Genomic DNA, 25,335 nt, shown 5'->3' with positions numbered 1-25,335 from the left:
AATATGAATTTCAGAAGAAATCATGTAACATTTTCAAAAGCTAGTTCAAGCAAGTAATGGAAAGGTGTTACAAATCTTTCTTTTTTTCTTTTTGTGTTCTGTTCTGCAGGTCTCACCCAATGTGAAATCACCATGTTCAGTGAAACTGTTGGTTCCTGGTTCGCCTCTGTAAAGAAACATGCAGGATAGGCATTTTGTGGCAAACCGTCTACCCGGAAGTTGTACCTTACCATTTCCTGGTTCTTGGATGCTCTTCCTCAGTGCGTCTCACATAAGGACCATGTCCCTACCTCCAGATGACTTTTGGAGTTTTTTATTAACAATATCCAACCATCCAAGGTGGACACAGAAGTGGAACTGGACAGGGCATTGTAATGTATTTTTCTCCTGGTTCTTTCTAATCTTGACAACAATGCCAATTTTTGTAGGGGGAGCCACATTCAAAGTGGCAATAGTTGGGCCCTGGAATTGTGACCCATTATTTTATAATGCCCAACCTGAACTAGCTGCAAGACTAGCAGTAAGCCGAATCAATAAAGACCCATACTTGAATCAAGGATATTGGTATGACTATATTGTGCTAAGCGAGGACTGCCAGACATCCCGGGCATTATCGACATTTGTTAATCTCGAGAGCTATGCTGCTGGGTACGTGGGACCAATTAACCCAGGATATTGCACTGCAGCAGGTCTCATGGGAAAAAACTGGAACAAGCCAGTGGTCTCTTGGGCCTGTATCAACATGGACCTAGAAGAAGGGGGCTATCCAACTTTCCTACGACCCCTTCCTCTTGCCTCCAAGGTTCTCTTTTCTGTTCTCAAGTACTTCCGATGGGCACATGCAGCTATAGTAACATCTGACCAGGACGTGTGGGTGGAGACGGGCCATGAGCTTGCCAGCTCCTTACGGAGGCTTGGACTACCAGTCAGCGTTGTGGTCACCATGGAGACTGACCAGCGAGGTGCTGAGGATGCATTAAAACGCATTAAAAGGGCACACAAAGTAAGAGGTAGGGAAAATATATATGGTATATATAAAGGAGAGCATGTCATTAGTTGTTTAGCATTTGTAAGATAGAAAATAAAGTGTTGTATATTTATGAAAGTAGTAAATATTAGTTTACCAAAATGAAAAATAGCACAGCGTTTACACATTAAAAACAGCTCTCAATTTAGTCTGACTTACAGTTACAACCTCATTTTATGCTTCAGACTCATTTCAGGTATTAATCACTCATGTTGTTTCTAGAAGGTTCTTCCACTTTTTCATGCAGCATTTGTGTACTGTAGGTCTAGGCTTTTGATTAATATACTTTATTTTATAACAACTTAAATGCATTTTATATAAAGATGAACAAGTATGCTAACAGATCACATTACTGTTGGTGGCGTGAAATTTGTGATATTGTGATTCCTTGACCTTAGGCTTTTAGGTGTGCTTGGTGCCATCTTGTCACGTATCTTTGTTTCTTGTCTTTTTTGGTCCTGAGTTTTTGTTACTTTGGTTTGAATCTTGGCCATCAATAATGCCATTACCACACACCACACATGTGCCTTAGTATGCCTCAGGTGTTCTTGCCACACATGGACATGGTGCATACATGTCCGCCCAAGTGATGTCACAGGCGCTATGGTTTATAAACCATTCTGCAAGCAATGTGCAATGACTGATGCTTGCTTGATTTGGTTTGGAAACTCCAAAGTAATGGAAAAGAAAGACTATTATGGTGGAAGAGAAAAGAACATTTTTTTTATTTAAAGGCAAAGATTTAGAAAAAGAAAAATGACAGCCGGGAATCTAAGTCAAAAGCATGATTTCCAGAGTTGAAAATTTAAGGATTTAAAAAAAAATAAATCAAGTACAAAATTTGTTTGGGAAACTTTGATGTTCACATTCCTGTGCCTCCATCTTATACAGGGGTGACACAATAATCAGACACGTCATATGACTTAACGTGTTGTGACCAGCAATTGCTCCTAAATAAAAGAGTGTGCATAAATGTTGATGAAAATAGCATTTTGAAGATGGTGGCCAAAAATTAATAACATTGCAGAAAAGTGGAAATAGTGCAATAATTTGAACGAAATATTGTGAATAACAATTGAGCATCCCATCTAAGGCATAGGGCTTAAACATGCCTGTCAAGTTTATTAATTGCCAGTAAAAATCCAAAAGAAGGCAAGGAGCATGAACAGCAGGAACCCAAGATCTGTCTTCTTGGCCAAAATCACACCAAAGGACTAAAATATTTTGAATTGTGTGTGGATGACGAATGTTTGTAAGGTGACCATATTTTAACTGAGAAACAACTGGCAATACCAGTTTAAGTGATAGACATCCAAACTTTTTCAAAGCAGTGCAAGGTCCGATGAAACATGGCTCTGGTTTAAGAGACTGAACTTTCAGGCAAATGTCTCAGGTTGCAAATCAAGCTTTACGTAACATCTTGCAAGTCTACAGCATGCTTGCAGTCTGTTAAATGAATAGCAGAGGTCACCTCCATCAACAGGTTATCCCAAAACAGTTATCACGTATTCTGTAAAGGTTTCTGAATAATTTGTCAGACATGGTACAGACAAAGCAGTTGTCAAATGAAAATAGTTTGGATTTAACTTAGTCATGACATTCAAAAGGGCACATACCCCTTTAAGTCAATTTTAATTTACTCCTTGAAAGTTTAGCAAAGGGTTAAAGGTCAGACCAATATAACTAAGATGAATCAACCGTGTACCTGAGATAGTTCTCAAGATCCTGATTTATATGTTGTGTTTGCCCTTCGATTTCTAAATGATATCCTGAGGTTAAATTTAACTGAATGTCAATTTTAAAGCAAACGTACTTCCAAAAATTGGAACTTAAGGATACCTATCTGATATGTGGAAAGCCATGTAACCAAACATATTCTTTAATAAAATCCCTTAATGGTAGGCAGTTTCTTTAAGAAAACAAAATGGCGGGACACTATTTAAGAACCTCAAATGGTATTAAACCCAAGTGTATAACATCTAAAGGGGAAGATAATGATTGTTGTAATCCAATACAATAATCAGTGGGAGATTTATTTCCCCAACAGACCTCACAGATTTGCCACATAATCTTTTATGTATGTCTTGATTCATTAATATCACTCGATATAATGTTTAATTAGTTTAGTAGTTCTCATAAGTCCTGTATGGCCTGATTAACATAGAATTGTGTCCCCATTGAAGAACGTCTGTGCCGTGGGTTTTATGAACAAAGACCTATATTTCTAGAATGTTTGCATCTTGAAGATTGGTAGTAATGAATTTAACAATTAGATCAATCTGTTTACCTAAATCAATGTAAGGTATAAATTTATCAAAGGCCATGATAGCTTCTGGCTCAATATTCTGATTTTCCCATTTGAATCGCCTGAATTCTGTATATGCTTTTTGATTTTTATCTCCTGCTAAATACAAAATAATAAAATTAAAGAGCTAAAGAACAATGCACTTGATGTTAATTCATTTGTTATTAATTAAATGAATTTTATGGTCTATAAAAATTTATAAAAGGATATTCTGGAACTTCCAAGCCAGTGCTTCCTTTCCCCTAAGGCTATTTTTATGGCTAAAGAATTTTGTGTTACCCATCTTGTTCTGTGGAAATGCTAGAATGAAGTTTGCAAGACTGAGAAAATCAGTAGGGGAGAATAGTGCCAACTCCAGTGCTGTTATAACTTTAAAAGAAATAGCAGAAATATTTTAAAATAGGGACTGGGAGATGAAACGAAACTCTAAACTGAGCAAATGTTTGTAACCAAAAAATCTGCCCCCTCTTTTGCCAAAGTCTAAAATAAAAAGCAAAAAATGTTGTTGAGAGAGCTAAAGCAGAAGATTAAACAGGCACGAAGCAAAGCATACCCCACACATAAAGAAAATTTATTCTCAGATTATCTTTTATATCGTCACACAATAGACAACACTCACCACATACTCCCAGTTAGCAACCATAGCAAATGGAGTTCTCAAATTCCAAAAAAAATGCTTAGACGAGAATAAAGAAAAATAAATAAGCATTTTAAAATATATTTCATTTTCACAAAACATTTTCAAAAAGCAGAATTATTTTCAGCATAGGTCAAAACCCTTACAGCAAAGAAGAAATTCCATACAAAAAGCCAAGTAAAATTTCAAAGCACTGTAAAATTATAACAAATACTTAATGCATCTGTTATGATCCACCGGGTTCCATGAAACTTCAGATGAAGCTTCGGGTCTAAACCAGGTCTTCAAGCTCCATGAAGCCTAGCGTCAAGGTGTGCCCTACCCCAATATTGAGACACAGGCTTGTGGCCTGCACAGGCCCAAAAGAGAGGGAATCAAATTTTTAAACAACTCAGAAAGTGAATGGTAACTGTAAAACTCTTAGGGCCTACAATAACACAAACATACTTCCTTTAAATCTGAAGATGTATTATCAAAATGGTGTACCTAAAAGGCAAACCTTAAGCAAATTAGACCAGCCTGCAATCTGAAATCTTAACCTTTAACCAAAGACTAAAAACTGAAAAGAAAGATAAAGCTCTTACAAAGCATACATTTCAAAATTCAGGAAAAAGCTGAACAACAGAGGCAACGGATTCAAAATACAAAAAAGATCAATGATGAAATGACATAAAACAATAAGGCAAAATAACAAATAAGGCGATACTCAGTAAGGAGTAATAATCTTCAAACAGAAAGAAAACAAAAAATAAATTCAACAACATATATTACAGAAAAATATATCCATAGTTCAGCAATTGATTAATGGACAGATAATGCTGGTTTCCATTTATGTTAAACCTGTGGAAACGTTTTTGTGGATTTGTTTTGAAATTTGGGAAAATTTTAAGAAGCATGTGTGGACAAGTGAAGAACTGAAAGTCCCAGACATGGAAATGTTGGTGCACCAACCTGGTCATTCTCGTTTACTTTGAAGTGGTTTAATAAAAAATGCAAACGTTAACATATCAAATTAAACAAAATAGTCCCAGTCGGGCTCGTTCTAACTTCAGGTTATCTCACAGGAGCCCTGATTGTATCGCGCTCTGCTCACAGAATGATACCTCTTTCTGCTGACCCTGTGATATAAAGCCAGGAAACTGGAGGGGGCGGAGTCATGTTCCCTCAGGGGGCGTCTTCTCTGTGTAATGGGAGGAATCAGAGAGGACATGATTAGCAACCTGGGGAGGTACCACATACCTTAGAGGAGCCCTGAGTGTGTTCCACGTGACACATGGAAGCTCTGTGGAAAGATTTGGTGATTACTGGAAGTAGAAGAATCACTCAGGTATGGCAGAAACTGTGGATCACTATGTGAAGCATCTGATAGTGGATTCCATCCTGAAAAACAATTCTTAAATGCATTGATCATTTAAAGATTACTATACAAATAGAAACTTTTACATATAATTAAGCTTTACTTGTTTATAATGGGCAATGTAATCTTGATCTGTAGTAGACACTACCTGGTAGACACACAGCTCAGTTCCATCTATACAAGTTCACAACACTTAAAAAGCAAACTCCAGTCTGGGAAAAAGTCACAAAATATACGGTGAAATGACATAAAAAAATACACTAAACAAGTACAACAATTATATAACAGGACATGTTCAACATCAAAAGATAAAACTCGTCATTCATACTGTAGAGATATGACCAACCAAATGTCCAAACTGCAAAAAGATAAAAGAAGATCTTGATAGTGAGAAAAGCAAGCCAATAAACAGTGAACGTCAAGAGAAATAAGACAGGACATACTCAGGGTGGCCCGTCCACATAAGCAAAGTAGATAACACTTGAAATCATTATGTGGCCTATTAGAAACTTGATAGCAAAGGGTGACAACAGTGTGCACAGTTCTGGAAAGTAAGCATATTTACTGTTATAATATCCATTAATGTAATGATGCTTTTTAGTTGTTTAGTATGTGCAGAAAGGACTTCCTGAAGATTTCCAGTTTGAGCCTGTTGGCACTCACGTAAGAGAAATGCTGCATTACCGATCGATTTGCATTGTGTGTATCAAACCATTTCCAAATCCTTAAAAATCTTGTGGGGTTCAAGTTGCCCTCTATGAGAGTGGAAGCTCAGTGGGCAGACACTGTACTGCATTAATGTCATGTTACAAATTCAGAAGGTCAACAGAATTGTGTCTTGCTTAGAGCAGCAGAATGGCATGTGAGGCCTCAGTACTGCCAGCTTTATTCTTTGGATACTGATGCAAGAATCCTCTGAGTAAACTTTGAAAGGCCGTTACTCTCACAAGAACTGATATCCATTTTGTTATAGTCATCTGTGGTTAAAACTGTATTTGTAAGCTGATCCATAAAGGTCAGGCTTTAGATGGCAGAGTAAAAAGTTAAAGACACAGAACACCTTTATGCTAAGGAGAATCAAGATGGTGCTTCCGCCTGCTCATTTTAAAGTTAATCCCACGTTCATGTTTCACATCTCACACCCGTTTTACTGATGCTGTGTACTGATTTGCACTGGTCATTCTTTACTGAATTCCCTAGACAGTGTACAGTATGTGAGACCAGCTAAATACTCTGACTCAAGGTTATCGTTTCCACATGCTTCATAGGAGATTCAAAATATCTATATGATAAAGAGTTCCAATGTACTGTGACATAACTTAACACCAAAGGAGTGTCTCTCTGTCTGCAGTGATCATCATGTGCATGCATTCTGTCCTGTTGGGTGGTCAGGAACAGAAGATCTTGTTGGAGAAAGCAGAGGAACTACGTATGGCAGATGGCACATATGTTTTTATCCCTTTTGATACCATGTACTACAGTCTGCCCTACAAGAAAACACCCTTCCCTGTGCTGGCCAACAGCACAAAGCTTCAACAGGCCTATGATGCTGTGCTGACTATCTCCATTGAGTCCAAGAGCAAGAGTTTTTATGAGGCCTTCCAAGAAGCCAAAGACTCCTATGAGATTCGCTCAGCCCTGCAACCAACACAGGTGAGTTATTGGAAAGATAAATCCACACTTTACTTTTGACTGTAATGGTCTATCAGTTAGCCTACCCCTTTTTAACCTGTAAAGAAAAAACATATTAAGAAGCTGGTGAGGCCAGTTAGATATAATTAGAGAGTAATAATCCTGTAATGCATGGCTGGTTCCTTGGAAAAGAATTCGGTAGGAGCACCAGAGCAAAGGAAGTGCCATAGGGGGCTTGCAATACAAAAGCCCATTTACCTGCAATCACCAAGCAGTCTGGGTAGGCAGACACTGGGGCTTTGTTTTTAATGGTGAAATGCAAGTAGAGTTCACTGGCAGGATGGTAATGTAGACAAGAATGTAAGTTAGAATTAGATCTGATTTTGATGCCACTGTGGTGCAAAGGTTAGCACTACTGCCAAAGGGATTCAGCATCCTGGACTTGAATCATACACATAGTTGTTTTCTGTGTACAATTTGCATGTTTTCTCCATGTATGAATGGGGTCTCTCTGGGGTACTTTGGTTTCCTCCTATATCCCTATAGACATGCATGTAGGCTAAATAAGAATTCCATGCTGACCCTGTGTGAATGTGAGCTTGATGCTGCTGAGTGTGAGAAGGCCATGCACAAAGTTAGCACCCTATCTAGGGCTGTTTCCTGCTTTTCAGCTGAGATAGGCTTCAACCTCCTGAGACCCTGAATTGAATTAAGTGGGATTCAATATGTTTTATAATGTTTGATAATGGTTGGTGTGCACAGTCTATCTATCTATCTATCTATCTATCTATCTATCTATCTATCTATCTATCTATCTATCTATCTATCTATCTATCCATCTATCTAATAGCCAGCAGCCATGCCATCTGCACTTCCAAAAAAGTAATCCATTAGAAACAAATTTGGTCCCAGCCAGTACTTGGAATACCACCTAGGAAAAGCTTGGGTTGCTGCTTGAAGAGAAGCTGGTAAGGCCAGCAGGAGACTTACCCTGTGGCCTGTGCAGTGACAACGACACTGTGCTGTAAAAATTGGTTCTATCCTTCAGATTAGATGTAAAACTGAGGTCCTGACTCTCTGTGGTCACCCTTCGTAAAAGAGTAGGCTGTATCCCGATGTCCAGGCTAAATTTTCCACCTTTGCCTGGTCATTCCAGTACCCTAATCATCCCCAATCTCTTATTGGCTTTTTCTCTCTCAGCACTTGACCACCTAATAGTTAATGTGTGGTGAACATACTGGTACAAAAAGTGGCTGCCATCACATCCTTCAGGTAGATACTGCACATTCATTCTGATTGTAGTGGCTCCCCACTGACTATGTAAAGCACTCTGAATAGTGAGAAAATTGTTATATGCATTTAAAGAATTATTTTAACCAATATTTGCATCTATCTATCTATCTATCTATCTATCTATCTATCTATCTATCTATCTATCTATCTATCTATCTATCTACTTTATTTCAGAAAATGGTGACTGTAGACCTTAAAGAAATATGTTATCATTTTACTATCTCACTGCCTATTCCCAGGTGTCTCCGTTATTTGGCACAATCTACAATTCCATCTATTTCTTGGCCATGGCAGTAGAACGCAGCCGGAGGAATAACCGGTGGGTGACAGGCACATCCGTGTCACAAAATACCAGAAACATTGAGTTTGAAGGTTTTAATCAGCCGCTGTGGTCCAATCGTCATGGGGAGCTGCTTGCCAACTATGTGGTGCTAGATAGCGACGGGTCAAGCGGTTTTCTTAGGGCTACACATACAGTGGACATGGCTAACGGCATGCTGAAATATATGGGAAACTCCATCCATTTCCCTCAGGGTTCTAGCCCAGGAACAGATTCTGGCTGTTGGTTTGACTCAAGCACTATCTGCACTGGAGGTAAGGACGTCTTTTGCAGAGAAGAGGAATCTAGGCCATGCATTTCACATTTTATTTAGTAAAAAAGATTACCTTTGATCAGTACCCTGTATAGTTAGTCATTTAATTCATGTTTAATGTAGTTTCCTACATATACTCAAAATGTATCAGGGTGTGTTTGTATCAATGCTATATATGAAGTGCACTCAAATCATTTGACAAGTAGCTCTTTCTTGAGTGGCTGCAACAGCCAGTATGCTCATTCTCAGTAACTACATGTAAGATGATGAAGAACTGGAGCAAAAAAGAACTTTTGACTTTACTTTTATATGAATATACAGTAGCTCATATTCATATTCCTTTTGGGAATTATAATTAATTACTGTTTTTATCATAAAATTTGAAGATGAGGGAGAGCACCATGAGTGTTAATATTGGTGGGAAGACAGTTAGTTAGTTACAAGAGAAACAGGGCGGGATCATGTTGACTTGTGGGGGCAAAAGATAGAAAATAGCTTGCTGAAAAAATTACTTTGTAATTGAGATGGAGAGAATGAGGCCAAGCAGTAGGATGATGAAGAAGAAGACAAAGGCAGAATTCATGGTGCATGAAGTGAAAAAAATGAGTCCCTGGAGAACTCTGGGAGGACCTGCTCCAGCTGGGTGAACACAGATGATAGCTTTAAGGCTGGCTGTTGTGTTTTTGAATTGCCTGTCCTGTCTGTGACTCTGTTTCAGTAGGTGTGCAAGCAGCTTGATCTGTATACCATAATATGAAAAATGGAGTCTTTCTTTCTTTCTTTCTTTCTTTCTTTCTTTCTTTCTTTCTTTCTTTCTTTCTTTCTTTCTTTCTTTCTTTCTTTCTTTCTTTCAGGTGTGGATCCCTCCTTCATTCTACTCATATTCATCTTGATATGTGGACTAGCTCTTGGTGGAGGTGCCTTGGCTTACTTTTTAAGGTGGGTGCACAGAGAGATGTGGATATACCTGGCATACACTTGAAAAGAATGTGTGTTTCATTGGCATTTCTATAATACATATGTTTGCACTCATTCCAGATGTATTTCTCTACACTATACAACCTCCATAGGTATGACGATTTAGATGCTTCTATATTAAAGATACACTAAGCTTATCTCACCCTAGGTTTATCTGAGAAGACAACTTTTATATGCCATGCTTTCATCTGGCTCATGTGAGCTATAAGTAATGTTACATTCCCATAAGAACATTTTCTGATTGTATATTTGTTGAATGAAAGAAATCTTCTTCTGAAAAAGCTGGAGAACATTTTAGCACCATTCAGTTCAGTGGGTCAGTGAATACGTGCTGATATGGCTTGAGTCATGTGAAAAATAATTCTGTTTTGGCAAATACATTTAATTGGGTTACTGCCAAAGTGCCAATTCTATAGGAAACATCCATAGTAGCTACACCTGTGTGGTCCTTGTGTGATCAAATTCTGTGGCAGCATACATCCCAGGAAAAAATTGACTTCTTTCTCAAATTATTACCATTTGCTGTTCTCTGTTGTGTTCATATTACATTTTCCTGGGTGGTCTGGAGAAGGTTTAATCAAAGTCTCCTACAGTGCTTCAAATAGTCCAGGATAGCCCTGCTCAAAGTCTTTTTCTGTGCCCAGAAGAGATGCTTCTCTCTCCCACTATTTCTGACAGCGATCCTAGGCTGGTGTTGACTCTCCCACTGTCTCTTTCTATTATCAATGCAAGTTTTCTTGCTCAGTGTTTTACATTTGAGTTAGTGGACAGTTAAAGCCCTTACTATCCTTTCTAATTAGTCTTAGAGTGAAGATAGAGTATGTTTACCATCTTTGTGTGTTGGTTTGCACTCTGCCTCTTTTCATGGCCTAAGAAGTGACATGATCAGCATCTCTCTTCAGAACCCAAGGGAAAGCTGATAGCCTCACTGTATACTTTTATCATTTAACACAAAGTTGAGTTACTATTTGCTTCCTGGGCTAAACCAAAGGAGGGCTACAGAAAGTTGTAAGAAACATCCAAAGGCTTCGGTCATTGGATGAGCAAGTAGCATTTGCATCAATCATCTGTCAAGCCTAAATGTTACTTTAATTATGATGTCTAATATGTTTGATCTGATGTATCAGCATATGTATTATGCCCTCTGCTATATTTTATTTGTAAGTGTATGTTTAATGGTTGTGTTCTTTGTTGATGTATTTTTAATGTCATGTCATGGTCCTTCTGTAAAACCTGTTGATGAACCAGATTTCCCTTTTGAGACAATAAAATTGAATTGAAAATGGAAAGTACACCTTATGAGAAGGATTTAGAAGTCATAGTGGACTTGACACTATCAACTGCCAGACAGTGTTGAGAAGCCAATAAGAAGGCTAACAGATCGGTAGGTTATATAGCACAATGTGTAGAGTACAAGTCCAAGGAGGTACCGCTCAAGCTTTATAACACACTGGTGAGGCCTCCTCTGGAGTACTGGGTGCAGTTTTATTCATTGAACTATAAAAAGGACATAGCAGCACTAGAGAAGGCCCAGAGAAGATCACTGAGTCTGATTCCAATGCAACAGGGGATGAATTCTGAGGAGAGAGTAAAAGTGCTGAGCCAGTGGCGTAGCGTAGTGGGGGCGGCAAAGAATTACTGTATATTTTAGTCTTTTAAATTGAAATACTTAAATAAGGGGGTGGCGAAATTTTCCTCCGCCCCGGGCGGCTGACACCCACGCTACGCCACTGTGCTGAGCCATTACAGTTTAGGCAAAAAGATTAAGAGACAACATGAATGAGAAGTTTAAAGTAATAAAGGAATTGTTAGTGGATGGAGACTGTCACTTTAAAATGAGGTCAACAAGAACATAGTTGGAAACTTGTTAATGGTAAATTTTGCACAAACATCAGGAAGTTATTGTTCACACAGAGAAATAAGTGACCAAGTAGTGTGTGTAGACAGTAGGAGTTTTGGGACTTTAAAAACTTGACTTGATGTTATTTTAGAAGAATTAAGTGGATAGGGCTGGCGGGCTTTGTTGGGCTCAAGAGCCTGTTCTCATCTAGATTGTTCTAATGTCCTAAGTCGAGTAAAATGACACCTTTTGTAATGTAACGTTTACATCTGTAATGTAATGATTATATCTTGCCTGAAGAAGGAGCCTGAGTTGCCTTGAAAGCTTGTATATTGTAATCTTTTTAGTCAGCCAATAAAAGGGGTCATTTTACTTGACTTGTCACTACATCCATAATGGCTAACACGGTACAACATCCTAGTTCTAATGTCCTAATAAATTGAATTGAAAAGGAGGCTTGATTACTGCCTCTAGCTGTATTTCAGAATAGGGTGACTATTTCTCACTCTGCTGGTCCAGGGAAAGGTTATTTCTTTCTCTCTGGCTGTGTTGTGAAGAGGGTTTCCTTGCTTGTCTTCTTCTTCTGACGCCTGTATTATTAAACTTTGCTGTAGTCCAAAGCAGAGGAGTTTTGTTCACTATGTCTAGCTGTGTGTTTCAAAGAAAAGGAAATTATTTTTTATTTTTTCCTTGGATCCACAAGAGGGTTCATATTCAACAACAACATTTTATTCCCCAGCTGTATAAATATGTGCTAATGTAACAGATTTGCACTGTTAAATGCAAGTATAGAGACACCAAGAATTGTTCTATATGAACTAGAAATTTTCTTCTTTGATTCTTCACTTTATAGGATGAAGGTATGAGGATTTTTCTTGTATTATATTCATTGAATATCATTTTTCTGACACACATTTATTTGCTAGTTTTGGTCCTCTTTACAATCAAAAAGATTGTCAAGCACCAATACTTTCGTAGCCTGTGTTTGCTTTTCCAATAAAGCCCCACAACATACATTTATTTCCATTCCACTTTGTTGTTGATGTATAATTACAGGCGGAGAATCCAACAGGTGCAGATGATGAAGGGGCCAAATAAACTGCTTCTCACCATGGAAGACCTGGCTTTTATTAATGTACATCTTAGCAAGAAGGTGGGTTGTCTGCCAGTCTGTTTCTCACTGTCTTATATATCTACCTGTCCAGGAAAGACAAGTTTGTGTTATTAAGAAATTTGCATAAGTGAAGAGTAGCCAGCCTGCTCCTTACAGCAGATGCACACTAAGCAGCTGCTGAACAGAGAGGCTGATCCCTGCAAATGCATGTGACTCCGCACTTCAGTCCAAGATGGTTTTTTTTTTGTTTTTTTTTTTAAATTTTATTAATTTTATTGCAATCATTCCATACAAATCAATTTTTACAAAAAGTGGGATTGAGAACAAGTCGAACAGAACAGTCCAAGATGTTTTATCAGACCCTGAACATCAGCACAGTGTTTTACATCAACAGACTATTGGATGATAAGTGGAGATCGCCTTAGCTTGTTGTCTGTAGATGATCTTCAGATTGCTGGCAGGTATTCCTCAACAATTGTACTTTTCATTTGCGTTTTGAAAGTCAAACATAAGTTGAACAACAAGTGAAATGTGTGCGGTTGTTCCTTTCTTTTTAACATGAAGTGGTAGTCACAAAAAATTTGAACTGTTTTTGTCCAACATGTTTTGAGACATTCTGCTGCATGACAACTTAATGAAATAATTTTCATGCTGGGGAACTCAAAGGTTAGCTGTTTTTTATTTTTGATTTTGATGTGTGGATGAGAGCAGAGGACAAGGCATGTTCAGAAATAAAGGTAATCCAGATAATCATTATCCATCAAAGGAGTTACACATTACAGTAATAAAATAAGAATAAACTGTATGTAAGCCATTTTTATTTATAGCACTGATCACACAGACAAGAAAATAGTCTTGATATATGCCTGAGAATACTGTATGACAGAAAGGGGGCGCCACTAAACCCCAAACCCTGGACTGACACAAACAATCACAGGAGTACTTTTTATTTCGTTAAGCTACCATACACAGTACAGTATATACAGGGGCAGTGTAGCCTTCATCTTTCTTCTCTCCCTTTCCTCTCCTCTTCCTCCTCACAAGTGTTGTCCACTGCCTCCCGACTCCAAATCCCAGAAGAGAGGCAGAGGGTTCTTTTCTGGAAGTACTTCCTGTTATTGGACAAGTCTAAAGGAAGTACTTCTGGGTCACTTTACTGTCATAAAGTAAGGAAAGTCGATCCCTGTATCTCCCCTTGGCAGCAACCATGTCACCCAGGAGGGCTGCCCCATAGGACTACAATTCCCAATCTGCTAAATCTAGAAAATGGGAACAGTGACACATGGATGCTGCCCTCTAGTGTGTCGAGGCGTATTTACTCTGAACCTTCTGGTCTGCCTTCTAGGTTAAGGGATCACCTTTATTTCTGGATAGGACGTTTGACAATCCGATATGGCACTTACAACTGCTTTCTCTATAGAAAGGAAAAACAAACATCTAGACTCAATAGAAAATTATGAAACTTGTTTTGCTATTCTTTGTAAGGTTATTGTTCATTAAACTTACAGACTAATTCAGAATGTAAAGACTTTATTAGTTGCATCAAAGACCTGCCACTAAAATAAAGTTTTATTATGTCACAACCAAATTTCCTCAGTGCTATTAGAAAATATAACAGTGTGTTTGAAATGACATCATTTGGTGCAAAAAGAATAATCAAAGGCAATTTAATTTACCAAATTTTAAAGTGCAACAGACACTATATAGTATATACAGTGAAGAAATCACAAAGACAACAAAAAGGTTTGGGGTAACCACCCCATATACTTGGAAAGCAGTCAATGAAAGACGTGAAAATAATGCCTTTTCAGACCGAGCTCGATACAGAACTGAATTGTAATGCACAAAATGGCATTTATTTTTGGTCAGAACAGGAAGTGAGGTTAGGAGATCCAGAACAGGAAGTGAGGTCAGGAGTGTCAGGACTGGAAGTGAGGTCATCAGGCAAGACTTCCTTCTGATGGCAGAGCAGGAAGGATAGAAAGTGTTATCTGACAGTGCCAACACCTGGTCTGGCGGATAATCACACTTACTTTGGCCCGTAAACTGTCTCCTAATTGCACAGTATATATATACTGAATATATATATATATTTATATACTGTATACACATATATATATATAGGCAGTGATTCTCAGAATAACAGAATCAAGTCATTCTTATGAAATGGAAGTGTACAGTATATCTCCATTCTCACGTGTGCTGTATATCTTTGTATATATCAATACCTACACAGTAAATACGAGTGTTGTGTGCTTATGTATGTATGTGTGTGTGTGTGTGTGTGTGTGTGTATCCACACAGATACTCATCAGATGCTTTTGTGACATTTATTATTTTAGCCAGGGCTTTTTAATCTTGTAGTGCATGTTGGACATTTAGCTACTTGATGTCTTTCACTGCTGCTTTAGGTTCTTCTCCTGCCAAGAGCTTGAGATGCAGTTAGAGGTGCCTTGTTTTTCAGTATGTATTTCATTACTTAACTGATTTTGCTTTTCACTTTTGACTTGTTGCTATTTTTTATCCAGTGGGAGAGTGCCAATGAAGAACACAGTTTGCAAAAGTTCTCTAAATATCACAACTCTTTGCCTTGTTTGAGCAAAATGACATTGCCTGTGTCTCATTTCTTTCGATACCTGCAAGGGCAAATTTTCACTCAGAAACTACTTAAGTAATTTAGAAGTAATTCAAATGTTCTTAGACATACTGAATTTTTGTTTATGCCCTCTAATGCCCAAAAATAATAATTTATTATAATTATCCTATGACCAAATAAACAGCTCATCTTATTTATTAAAACAGGGATGGGAAACTGACTATGACACGGCGATATCTATAGGTATATGGGACAAATGCCTTCGAAATATACACACTCATGCCGATAATGCTAGACAGTTTAAGGTAAAGAACAGACTTCATTGCTTAAAAACCAGACTGCGCAAAATTTACTCCTCAGTTACTACAACATGCAACACATGTAGGAAGGAAGGGGCTGCTCTCACATATCGCTTTGGCTTTGTCCCAAAATTCACAGATTCTTTTCTGGCATAGTTTGTGGCTATGCAGTGAAGTGTATCGAGAGAATCTGGGACCTGGAGCAATGCTTGCTGTCATAGGTATCATTCCACCCTGGCAGAAGCTTATTCAAACAGCACAAGCAAAAACATTTGGGATTTATGAAACCAAAAATAAGTAAACAAAACCCACTGACGAGCTAGTGAAATCAGTTCTAGTAAGCTGGCCACAAAACTAATTTACGATTAGTTTACTCATTATGGAAAGAATGAGATTCAGCATGTTGGATGAGATTGATGATTTTGCTGCAGTCTGGCAACTTTATGTGAACTATTTGGCCTTGGCTGATATATGCTGATAGACATGGCACTGAGATTGAAAGTTATACTAACTTGAGCTGCCTTCAGTTACATATATCACCAGCATTGACCTCCTTTCTTTAGTCTAACTTGAAAATGCTTAGAAAGGATTTCCTGTGGCATTGTGCACTTATAAAGATAGTACATATTTTGATCTGTCCTCTTCTGTTGTTTGCATTGTTAATGTTTTTTGGAACTTACTGTATAGTCTTACCTCCAGTTCAGCTGTAAAAAGTAGTTTTGTAGCATCTCTCAGTAGAAGCAGTCCATGTTGCTTCAGTCTTGTTTCCAGGCAGTTTAAAAGTTTCATTGGAAAGAATGCCACAGTAAAATATGGCCAGCAAAATGGGATGTGGAAACTGATAGAATGTGTGTCTTATTTCCATCAGAAAACCAATGATGACAGTACTATTGGACGAAGTGTATCTGACGTCAAGAGCACCAGAACACCACGCCATTCGGTGTCAGGAAGGAGCCTTGCTGCCACTCCAGAGAACTCCAACGTTGCCATCTATGAGGTACTTTTCCTATGGCCTTGATCATTATTTTTTTTTAAATTCCCAAGAGATAATGAATCATATACCATAAACCTTTGAGATTGCATAGCTGTTTAATTTAGCCATGATGTGTTGCTTACATGCTTCACTAGGGCTGGGCACCCATTTACAATTTCCCAGTTTTAGTGTTTCTGCTTTTCAGTCCTCTCATCTTCACTCTATCTGACATTCCTTCTATGAGAACCTGCTGAGAATGTTACATAAAAATGCACACCTTGTTAAGTCCAACCCCTTTACCCAGACCGGCAACTACACTACCAAGACTATTGCCTTGGCTAACCTGAGGTTCTCAAGCTAATAACAAGCCATACTCCTTACAAAATAGTCCTTTTTCCACCAAATAATGAAATAACAGGCACTACAAGTCAGCATTGTAAAATCAAATGCAGATATATTGACTGTGGATAAATCTATATATACACACACATTATTATATATTTATATATACATATATACTGTATATATTGTCACAGGAGGCTGGGGGACAGACCCAGCCGAGACGCCTGGAAGGACCAGGAGGTGGCATATACGTCCTCCAGGCCACGGGGGGGCAACCGCCCTGGATCTGCAGAGGACCACGGGAGGGAAGCAATGAGGTTCAAGCCCATTGGGACCCGTGGCCACTGCCAGGGGGCTCACCAGGCCTCAGAGAGCCCGGGAAACATTCACTTCCGCCACACCTGGGAAGATGGAGGAAGAGCCTTCCGGGGATGCCCGGAGTGCTTCCAGGTGCAAGAGCAGCACTTCCGCCACACCTTCTGCCGGAAGAACATCATCGAGCACCTGGAGCACGTCCGGGTGAACATAAAAGGGGCCGCCTTCCTACAGTATGAGAGCTAGAGTACAAAGAGGACAAAGCTCCCGTGGAGAGAGGAAAAGGTGGCCCAGGGGAAGTGTGAGAAAGGCCTGTATTAGGGGTGATTGGTGCTGGGAGCACTGTGTGCTGTACAGAACTGTAAATAAACGTGTGCTTTTTATAAAGATGGTGGTGTTCAGGCGTATCTCACTATATATATATATAACACAAATAAACAACAATAATATTTACAAAAACCCTCCCTTGCCCCCCAAAAAAATGAATAAACACGGAACACAAACACAGATTAATGATAAATGGCAGTTGAAATGTATATGATAAAAGAGTCCAAAGCTAATAAAGTCCGGTGATAACTGAATATTGGCTAAAGTAATAGTTTTACTTCTTCCCAAAATACAAAACGACCTCACCGTGTAAGTACTCGGCAATGGCTGATAGATATCTAAACCCCGGGGTTTCTCTGCACTGCCAGTCGTGATGATGATCCAGATACTGAAAAAGCAAGTAGTGGAATTGTGCAAATAATGGAAGTGATAAGTTGGACAATGAATGCGTAAAATGGCTCCTTTCTTCTCTCGATCTCCTTTCTCTCTCCTTGCCTTCCTCTTTCTCTTTCTATCTCTCCTCACCTCTCTCTTCTTTTCCGTTCCTCTCATTTAAAACTGAATGTCCCGGATGTCATTGGATGATTAAACAGGAAATTCCCGTCTTGGGGTTACAGTCTCCCTTCATCGACCTTCACCCATTTAACGTACGGTGCCAACATTTACTTATACCACATCACATACATGATAGTAAACAGGACAACGATACAAAATGCATCTCAGCACAGACACAAAAAAATACCTATTATTATGTAACCCTGCTACAACCTAAGGTTCCCAAGCATCATGCCAGCCTGGGAAAATTCATAAGGATTTCTGAATAACCAAAATGGGCAAAGGTTTATTACTCAAAAGAAAAAAGGAAAGAATAAGAACACCATAACAAAGCAATGAGAGTACAAATCCATAAACCCAACTAGGCCTGACTGTCATAGGTTTTACTTGTCAACTAGGATTACTTTCCCATCTGCCTACTACCACTAGTTTTCTCTTTCATTTTTCTCTTTGTATCTAATGACTTTCCATCAGTCCACTTTAGACTTACTTAAACACTGGCAGGAAGGATTTTAAATTCATTCAAGGAATCTTTTCTGGAGCAGGAGATGTTCTGTAAACCCCCAGGGTTTTTAGTGGTTTTTCTTCTAAAACAAGAACATATGAAATTTGACAAACAAGTGGAGGCCATTCAGTCCATCAAGCCCATTTGTTTAGCTAATAGCTAAGCTGTCCCAAAACCTCATCCTTCTTAATGGTTGTCAAGGTTTCTGCGTCATCTACATGTCTTGGTAGTTTGTTCCAGAGTCCCACAAAGAGGTGCTTACTGGCATCAGTCTTACATGTTCTTCCCCTTAATTTCCACTGATGTCTTTGAGTATGTGATTCACCCTTAAGCTGAAAGAATGTTGCTAGATCTACTTTATAATGACACTGCCAGCCTGCTGCTGCATCCCTAAGCAGTCACATTAATTTGTACTCCATTATCAAGTGTGGGCTCTGCTCTCCTCATATAGCCCCTGTCTTGTCCTTTTCCTATTTTTTGTCCTCACTTTGTCCTTTCTGTGCTTTTACAAATACTTGTCATCTGGGAACTCATTTCATTCTTCCCTCACCCACCTACTGTATAAGGCCAGCATCTCCCAGTATAAACAGCCCAAAAACGTTTTGAAAAAAGATTTTAGAAATATGAGTTAAGTTTCTTCTAGTATGTCATATTTAGAAGCCTCTCAAGATGAGTCTGTGATAGGAAGCCATTGTTAGGGGCAAGGTTCATTCCAAGATGGAATAGATCCCTCAAAAGCACCAGTAGGCACATTCCAAAGACAGAAAGAGATCTACTACATGAAGCCCCAGAAGTATAGTTGGAGGGAGCTTACTACAGTCCCACTAGTATGCCAAAGAGGAGTCTGGTCAGAATAATTTAAGGTTGTCTGACAATCTAAAGAGAAATTTGGAGGCAGATGGTCTATTATGGGTCAATGTAACTTTTTCCGGATTGGCAGATGGAGGTACAGCAACCCCACTTGGATAGATGAAACACCTAAGAACAAAAGCAGGTTTCCTCAAAACTCCATTGAAGACCTAACATTTTTAATCCTGAGCATGGCTCAGCAGAAGAGCTACCTCAGGGACTACTGGAGTAAGTTCTAGTCTGGTGCGCCAGTAGCCCTAGTTGACTAGTTGTGACTGGGTTCAAGGTGTCCCCTGACCAGGAGCATTTTAAGGCTGGACTTGGGAGAAGTTTAGCTGGCAAGGAGATGAGAGACATTGTGGTATATAAAAGTGGGAAAGCCACACCTAGAAGAAGATTTCTTTCGTGCTAGGCCACAATTTTTCATGAGTTTTCTCAGTGTTTTGTTTCCAGATGTGTACTTCTCATCTCTCTCTTTTTATGCTTTGTCTACAAAATAACCTGGCCCTCTCAGCATTATTCTTCATGTTGAGAGGCCCCAATTGGCATGATATTGATTGAGTTTCCACAACAAGCAAAAAACTGTGAATATAAAATGGGAATACTGTGCATGAACTTTAGAATTGATTTGCAGTATGGCCATGTCAGAATGTGTTTGAAAAGTAAAAAAAAGTCTGCCACTTACTGAATGCCCTATTTTGTTTTTGGAGAATGAATGTCACCTTTTAAATAGCAAATAGAGAAGACACGGTTGTTCAGATATTTGTTTCAGCTTACAGGTTAAATCAGAGTGGAGTTTCCATGCCATTTCCATGTTTGTGTCAGGATTTCCCTGGATATTCTGGTTTGAAAGCCCACATTCAGAAGATATGCACAGTGGGAAAGAGAGTGTAAATGGCCACTTAGAGTTAACATGGCTGTGCGTGTATGATTGTGCCCCACTGCCTGGTCATGAAGTGCTTCTCCATCAGGTTTGGTTCTTGTCATAAGCCAGATACTCTCCCAGATAGGCACTGGCTCCCTATGATTCTAAATGTGGATTTAGCCTTTCAAGATGATAGATGGATTGATGAACGATTTCATACAGTGGCTCCAAATGTCAAAATGCAAAACAATTTGGAGAATGAATGTCACCTTTTAAATAGCAAATAGAGAAGACACGGTTGTTCAGATATTTGTTTCAGCTTACAGGTTAAATCAGAGTGGAGTTTCCATGCCATTTCCATGTTTGTGTCAGGATTTCCCTGGATATTCTGGTTTTCCTCCCACATTCAGAAGATATGCGTTAAGTGGAACAGAGAGTGTAAATGGCCACTTAGAGTTAACATGGCTGTGCGTGTATGATTGTGCCCCACTGCCTGGTCATGAAGTGCTTCTCCATCAGGTTTGGTTCTTGTCATAAGCCAGATACTCTCCCAGATAGGCACTGGCTCCCTATGATTCTAAATGTGGATTTAGCCTTTCAAGATGATAGATGGATTGATGAACGATTTCATACAGTGGCTCCAAATGTCAAAATGCAAAAACAACAAATAGTGAAGGATATAGACAAAAAAATGCTTAGAAATAATAAGAACATAAAACTCACACTAAAATGGTCCGTGAAACAAAAACACATGAAATAAAAAATAAGTGCCAAAAAATTAGCAAAATGTGAATGTGCGAAAAATGATTAAAAACATTGCATACATGAAATTAAAATCGAAAATTGGTTAATAAAACGATGATCAAATAATCTGTAAGTGAAATAAATGCCTAAAAGTGATTTCGTGAAATTAACATCAAAAACCAGAAAACAGCAGCAGTGAAGGTGACCGCGTGTGACTGCACACAGTGTTGATTTCTTAACATAGATAGGACAGTCTGATGTTCTTGGGGTCTGTGAGGCGCACGCGTTGACCTCGTAATCCACTCACTGCTCATTTCCAAGTAGAGTCTGCACAGGCCAAGCAGGCTACTGACTGTCCAGAGGGGGGGAATTTATTTTTGTTGTGGATTGCATTTACATTTTCAATTTTGGTTAAGTTAAAATAAATAAATAAAGTGTTTTTAATTGTTTGAGAAAAATATAATTAAAAAAAACACAACTTTAAAAATAAAAATGAATTAACAAACAATGGAGACTTACTAATGTCTTGCGGTCTTGTATGTATTTTATCATTCAGTTGATGCTCGGAACCGGCCAACTCTATTTAATTTCAAAAGCAACAGGGGTGCGGTTGTGCTCAAACGTAAAGAGTGCTGGCAGTCACCTCCAGTTCACCCTCTGGTGGTTGTTCTGAGTGTCAACTGGACGATAACGTGCATACAAGACCGTAAGATCAAAGAAGGGGTTGCTTAGGGTTAATTTCACCCTACAGTATTTTTAGTCGACCAATGAGAAGCATGTGTACTAAGTTTCATGAAAATCACTCCAGCCGTTCAGAAGTGATGCTGGAACATACATGCATACACACACATACATTGACTTTTATATATATATATATATATATATATATATATATATATATATATATATATATATATATATATAAATTTTGTCCTTTGAGGTCTGAAAAGTGTTTTAACTATGAGAAAGCTGCGATCAGACCATCTGGTTGACCATAGAATTACAGTAATCCATCCTGTCGGTGTTCTCAGACAGAAATGACAGAGCTGAAAAGAACTCCCGTGCTGTGACATTAGGGTAATATTCTTACAAGATTTCAGACTCCCTACTACACTAGACATTCAATGCCTCAAACTTTAACCATCCCACGTTAACTTTGTAAAAACTATGTTTGCCTTTAGAACCAGCAAAGGATTCAAAGGATTTACTTATGAGCTGTTTCATTTATGTTAGGTAGAATGCCCAGAGGGGACTGGGTGGTCTCATGGTCTGGAATCCCTGCAGATTTTATTTTTTTTCTCTCCAGCCATCTGGAGTTTTTTTTTTGTTTGTTTTTTTCTGTCCACCCTGGCCATCGGACCTTACTCTTATTCTATGTTAATTAACGTTGACTTATTTTATTTTCTAACTGTGTCTTTTATTCTTCTATTCTTCATTATGTAAAGCACTTTTTTTGTATGAAAATGTGCTATATAAATAAATGTTGCTGTTGTTGTTCTTGTTCCTAAGATTCACCAATGATGTGATTTTTGAGCATGTCACCATTGTTCTCCTCACACAGGGGGACTGGGTGTGGCTAAAGAAATTTCCAGATGGAGGGAAACACATGGAAATCAAACCTGCAACAAAGACCATCTTCTGCAAGGTGAAACTTCTAGCTTGAATTCCATTCTTATGTTTCTCACAACAGTCTGAAATTGAATGTTACATTGATTACTTCAGTTAATAGCAAGCCAGGATAACATCAACGGCACAACCTGCCACCTGCTGTGCTTATTGCAGGGCAGTTCACTAAACATCTTAGAAATACAAAAAGTTGTAGACAAGATGAGAGGTTGTGGCACCAAACGGTGAACCCCATTATATTGGCAAGATTGTTGAAAAAAGGTTTTGTAGAAATAAATATCAAGGCTGTCGAGTAATGTTTTTGCAGACATGAGTCCAAATCATGACTGCCAATTTATGCTATTGATGTCCTACTTCAGAAGTCCTGGCAGGGACAGGTGGATTCAAGGTCATTGGATCCAGAAGTGACATCAGCAGTCCTCAGGCCATCAATCTTCTGGTCTGCGGCTGGAAGGAAAGGAGAGGCAGTAAGTGACAGCACCAACCCTTGACTCGGGGTGAAATTACTGTATAATAAACCCTAAAGTTTTCTCCCATTTGTGCATGTGTCACAATCTCTACAAATTTTGGACCGTAGATTAACATAATATTATGGCTCTGATGAAGAATGATCCAGATATTGAAGTCTTTGTTTCCGCTGTGCAGGCTCTAAAAATGATCATCTGTATAAATGTTAGTTACTTAATTACTTATGAATTACAGTAGGTCATCCCATCAATCAGACTTTATTTTGTACCATGCATTTAGTCAAAGGTACAAGTAGTTTTTACAGTATTCTAGAAGAATCCTCCCAACCCTCAAACCACCTCGACCAACTTGGTGGCCAAAGTGCAGTGCTTGGCAGTAGGAGCCTGTGTTCTGTACAACAGATGCTTACAGGCAGCACTGAGAGAAATCAAGGATGTTTTCTGTGATGCTTGATATATAATATACTCTTGAAACTGTACAGGCACTCTCCAAGGATGCCAATGGATACAAAAGCTCGAGTGTTTATTACACCAGTAAAACACACGATGGAGAGATATCTGAAGGTAAGCACAAAATGCGAAATAGGCAGAAAGATTAGCAAGATTATCATATTACCTTTCAGGGCCCTCATACAGAGTCACACATCGTGTCTTCTTGGTGGAAACGCTTGTCCTCTTGTCCACCGTAAAGCACCTTGCATAGGGCTCACCTAGTCTCACCTGTGCTCAGTGGACTACTGAGAAGGAACAAACTTTAAATGTTACCTGAAGTTACTTTCTGATTGATAATGAGCATTTTTTTTATTATTCTGTTTATTTATTTTTCGCTTGTTCTCCTACTCTAAGGTTTCAGCACATGGAGAATCCATTACTGTATGTATGTTGTGCTTTTGGCTTTGTTTTCATGGGGTTGTTAGTTTCTCACATTTTTCTTTTCTTTGGACATGCCACCATTTTGTTTCCTTGTGAGTGCCACCATTTTGAGACTCAGAGTAGCCTTGTTAGTTCTTGTTAACAACGTCTTTGGTTGCTATCTTGTGAGAACTGGAATTTGTGGCTTGTGACGTTAACATGATGCTGATATAAAGATCAATGTTGTGGACTCTGGTTATCCAAGATTCTATGTAACAAACAGAAAAACTTGAGGGTGCTTTTCGGTTGGGTTTTTTGAATTCTTTTGTTACAAATTTTTGATTAGTGTTCAGGGTTTTTGGTGCGTGTCTTTTTGATAATGTAAAGTAACGCACTTTTTTGTCTTGTGTGTTGTAGTTGGAAACTTTGCCAGATGTTATGAAACTTTTAAAGATGTTTTACATGCTTAGTTTCTTCACAGCCAGAATCAAAAGGTGTGGGGTGTATATTCTGGAGAATTTCCAAACTGGCTTTATTAGGCCATCCAGCAGACCTGTGGAAGGTGATTTTTTTTTTAAAGTAATATGGTGATTCTCTTGTATTCACTACAGGCATTTAAATAAAATTACACATACAACTACTTACTTCCCCTGAGTTTCCTTACCAAGCAAGTTACTGGCTCCATCATATTCACAAAATGAGATCTTTAAAGCGAATATAATTTTACACATATAAAAAAGAATGAAAACACTTTTAATGATTCTAATGGGCACTATGAATACATAGCTAAGTCCCATGGGTTTTTCAAGTCTTTGTGTTGTTCTAGTAGCTGGTAATTATCACTAAAAAAAGAATGGACCAGAAGAAGTGATGTATTTGTAAAAAAAAAAAAAAAGATTGTAACCCAGAAACACAATATACTATTGTCAAAACCAAAAACACATGTCAGGAATCGTAGCTGAAGAAATGGAGCCAAAAGATCTTTAACTAGAAAAGTATATGGAAAAAGGATTTGCTAATAGTTGACGTGAATTATACACAATCTTGGATCAAGATGGGATGTCAGAGTTGACCATTTACTCTATCTTGTGTGCTTTGACCTTTGATTCCACATCCCTTGGCACTGACAAAGCTCACAGGATGGTGGGGTCCATATATTAAACAGAATGGCACCAAAAATGGGGAAAAATAGTTTTAACCACATTAAAATTTTATCAAATTCAAAAAACATCAGCAAATTTGGA

The 25,335-nt window shown here is 38.5% G+C and overlaps 1 protein-coding gene across 1 annotated transcript in view; it reads left to right on the top strand.

Annotated features, from left to right (window-relative positions):
- The first annotated feature begins 412 nt into the window (after positions 1 to 412).
- LOC120526471 (retinal guanylyl cyclase 2-like) overlaps positions 413 to 25,335 on the top strand; it is a 100,062-nt gene continuing 75,139 nt past the window's right edge. Inside the window, exons 1-7 of the mRNA XM_039749637.1 lie at positions 413 to 1,010; positions 6,678 to 6,979; positions 8,491 to 8,845; positions 9,699 to 9,783; positions 12,719 to 12,815; positions 16,540 to 16,668; positions 22,708 to 22,791. Of these exons, the coding sequence (XP_039605571.1) occupies positions 413 to 1,010; positions 6,678 to 6,979; positions 8,491 to 8,845; positions 9,699 to 9,783; positions 12,719 to 12,815; positions 16,540 to 16,668; positions 22,708 to 22,791 (1,650 nt within the window). The remainder of the gene's footprint in view (positions 1,011 to 6,677; positions 6,980 to 8,490; positions 8,846 to 9,698; positions 9,784 to 12,718; positions 12,816 to 16,539; positions 16,669 to 22,707; positions 22,792 to 25,335) is intronic.

The sequence above is a fragment of the Polypterus senegalus genome, chromosome 3 (assembly GCF_016835505.1).
Source record: "Polypterus senegalus isolate Bchr_013 chromosome 3, ASM1683550v1, whole genome shotgun sequence".
In the NCBI taxonomy this organism is placed as follows: Eukaryota; Metazoa; Chordata; class Cladistia; order Polypteriformes; family Polypteridae; genus Polypterus; species Polypterus senegalus.
The sequence above is the reverse complement of the archived record's forward strand: the minus strand, read 5'-3'. Positions and strand labels throughout refer to the sequence as shown.